The following is a 3117-nucleotide window of genomic DNA, read 5'->3' on the forward strand; positions in this document are numbered from 1 at the left end:
AGGTTATTTATAACTGATTCAATCTCCTGGCTTGTTATGGGTCTATTCAGGTTCTCTATGTCCTCCTGATTCAATCTTGGTAGATTATATGCATCCAGGAATTTGCCCATCTCCTCTAAGTTATCTTGTTTGTTGGCATATAGTCGCTCATAGTATCCTCTAATGATATTTTGCATTTCTACTATGTCTGTTGTAATATTGCCTGTTTCATCAGGTATTTTATTTATCTGGTTTCTTTCTTCTTCTTCTTCTTTTTTATTTTATAAGCACTTGGTTTTATTGCACAGAAGCAACTGAAAGTGGACTCCAGTGGAAAGTGCGCCCTGGTGTGGTTCAGTGGCCAGAGCCCAGCCCCACCTGCTCCAGCTATTCAGGATAGGGAGCTTGCCCAGGGCCTGACCACTCCTTTGGAAAACAGAATGCATTTGGGAATAGGTTAAGACATCTCAAGCATAATGTGTTTCTAACTGCTCATTCATTATTGCTCATTCATTATCTGTCAGTTGCACATACAGGAATTAATGCACTTATTTGGAAAGAAGGGGGACAGATTTTATAGTCAAGTGTTTACTTGTGGCATTCGGCATATATCACGTTCGGCTACATAAGCTATCATAACATATTTGTCCATCGCCTGGTGTGGGTTGGGGGCCTGGGAGAAAGGGGCTGGGTGTGTTCTCTCTTAGCTAACATATTGCTAACAGAAATTCCTGTTTGGTAAAGGAGGGCCCGTAGTCTAAGCATTTTCTTCTTCTTCAGAAAGAAAAAGGGACAAAAATCAAGAAGAAAGAAACTTTGTTACACTGACCCTCAAGCTCCGGGACCCTCCTACGTTTCTTTGGCTGTTCTGGAAGTTCCTACCTTTCTGCCTTACTTCTCCTCCTTGGAGGCCTTGTCTTCTGTGGCCTTCTCTGGAGGTTTGCTGTCTTTTTGTTCTGTGCTAGGTTTTTCAGCCTTTTCCGTCTTGGGTTTGCTGGGTGTAGGGGCCTCCTTGCTGGGCTCTTTTGAGGGGGTTTTGTCATCCTCTTTGGCTTTGGCCTCTGTTTTGGGTTTCTCCTCAGGCTTCTTGGCCTCTGTGGCCTTCTCCTCCTTAGTGTCTTTTTTCTCTGGTGCTGCCGGTGTCTCTTCCTTCTTTGGCTTCTCTGGCTCCTTCTCTGTTGGTTTGGTGGGTTCTTTGGCCTTGGCATTGTGTGATTCCCTCTTGGCCCCTTCAGTCTTCTCTTTGGGTGGAGCCTCCTCTTTCACCTCCGTCTTGGCAGGGGCTTCCTTCTCTGGGGTTGCTGCTTTTTTCTTGTCTTCAGCCTCTTCCTTCTTGGCTTCAACTTTGGATACTTTGGACTTTTCTACTTCAGGCTCTTTCTTCTCAGCCTCGGGTTTGAGGGTCTCCTTCTTGGGAACCTCGTCCTTCTTGCTCTCCTTCTCCTCGGTTTTTGGTGCAGCTGGAGCTTTCTCTTCCTCCACTTTCTTTGGAGGCTCCTTGACTTTAACCTTCTGAGGCTTTTTCTCCTCTTTCACGGGGGACTTCAACTCTTCCTTCTTTGGGGTCTCCTTCTCAGGAGCCTTGGCATCCTCCTTTACAGGAGATTTGGCCTTCTCTGGGGTCTTGGACTCCCCCTTGATAGGGCTTTTGGGCTTTTCTGGGGATTTGGCATCTGCAGGGGACCTGGCCTCCTCCTTCACTGGGGTCTTGGCTCCTGGAGACTTCACGTCAAGAATCTTGGCTTTCTCAGGGGACTTCGCTTCTTCCTTTACCAGGGACTTGGCCTCCTCAGGGGACTTGACCTCCACTGGAGATTTTGCTTCTTCCTTCACCAGGGACGTGGCCTTCTCAGGAGACTTGGCCTCAGCTGGCGATTTCGCCTCCTCCTTCACTGGGGTCTTGGCTCCTGGAGACTTCACGTCAAGAATCTTGGCTTTCTCAGGGGACTTCGCTTCTTCCTTTACCAGGGACTTGGCCTCCTCAGGGGACTTGACCTCCACTGGAGATTTTGCTTCTTCTTTTGCCAGGGACTTGGCCTTGTTTGGAGACTTGGTCTCAGCTGGCGATTTCACCTCCTCCTTCACTGGGGACTTGGCCTTTTCAGGGGACTTGGCCTCAGCCGGTGACTTGGCCTCAGTTGGTAACTTGGCCTCAGTCGGTGACTTTGCTTCTTCCTTCACAGGAGACTTGGCCTTCTCAGGGGATTTGGCCTCAGCTGGTGACTTGGCTTCTTCTTTCACTGGGACTTGGTTTCCTTCTCTGGTGATGTAGCCTCTTCAGCTGAGGGAGACTTTGCTTCTTCTTCTCCTGCTTTCTCCTCTTCTTCCCCTTCCTCCTCCTTGCCTTCTTCTTTAGCTTCTTTCTCCTCTTCTTCAGTTACTTCTTTAGTCACTTGAATCTCCTCTGTCTGTTCCTCCACAATCACAGCTTCCTTCTCTGACTTTTCTACCACCTTGATCTTCTCTTCACTTTTGACCTTTATGTGAGTGGACATGGAGGGGGTTTTAGGGAGTCCTTCTGAAAGGGAGAAAGGACTCCGGCCAAAACCAATCTGACACTCTTCACCTTCCAGGAATTTTCTGTAGGCAGCAATCTCAATATCCAGAGCCATCTTGACATTGAGCAGGTCCTGGTACTCGCGGAGCTGGGCTGCCATCTCCCACTTGGTGTTCCTGAGCTCAGTATCCAGCTGCTGAATGGCTTCCTGGTAGGACGCAATGTCAGTCTGATGACAGTCCTCCAGCTCAGAGCGCTGCCTCTCCAGTGATTCCTTCCTGCTTTTCAGCGTCTCCAGCTCTGTGGTCCTGGCCTGCAGCTGACGCCGGTACTCAGTTATTTCCTCCTGCGCTGAGTGCATGGCATCGGTATTCACCTTGGCTGCCTCCGACAGTCGTCCAGCCTCACTCGGAACCACTCCTCGGACTGCACCATTCTCTGCACCGCATGGCCTTCGAGCTGCACGGATCTGGCGCAGCGCCGACGTCGCGTCGCACTTGAGGGCGTCGTGCGCCTCGGCCTGCGCCTGCGCGGCGCTGTGGCCCTGAATCTGGCCGAGCAGCTCACCAAACTCCTCTTGGTGGTATTGGTGCAGGCAGCCACACTCTTCTTGCAGCGCCTGCGCCTTCTGCAGCTCGAGG

General features: G+C 50.4%; 1 protein-coding gene and 1 pseudogene across 1 annotated transcript in view; both read right to left on the reverse strand.

Annotated features, from left to right (window-relative positions):
• LOC102485152 (AN1-type zinc finger protein 1 pseudogene) overlaps window positions 1–631 on the reverse strand; it is a 7105-nt pseudogene extending 6474 nt beyond the window's left edge.
• A 168-nt stretch (window positions 632–799) lies between these two features.
• LOC102489354 (neurofilament heavy polypeptide-like) overlaps window positions 800–3117 on the reverse strand; it is a 2896-nt gene continuing 578 nt past the window's right edge. Inside the window, 4 exon segments of the mRNA XM_014582849.2 lie at window positions 800–2222; window positions 2225–2872; window positions 2875–2939; window positions 2941–3110. Of these exon segments, the coding sequence (XP_014438335.2) occupies window positions 871–2222; window positions 2225–2872; window positions 2875–2939; window positions 2941–3110 (2235 nt within the window). The 3' untranslated portion in view covers window positions 800–870.

The sequence above is a fragment of the Tupaia chinensis genome, unplaced genomic scaffold (assembly GCF_000334495.1).
Source record: "Tupaia chinensis unplaced genomic scaffold, TupChi_1.0 Scaffold143861_1, whole genome shotgun sequence".
NCBI classification, from domain to species: Eukaryota; Metazoa; Chordata; class Mammalia; order Scandentia; family Tupaiidae; genus Tupaia; species Tupaia belangeri.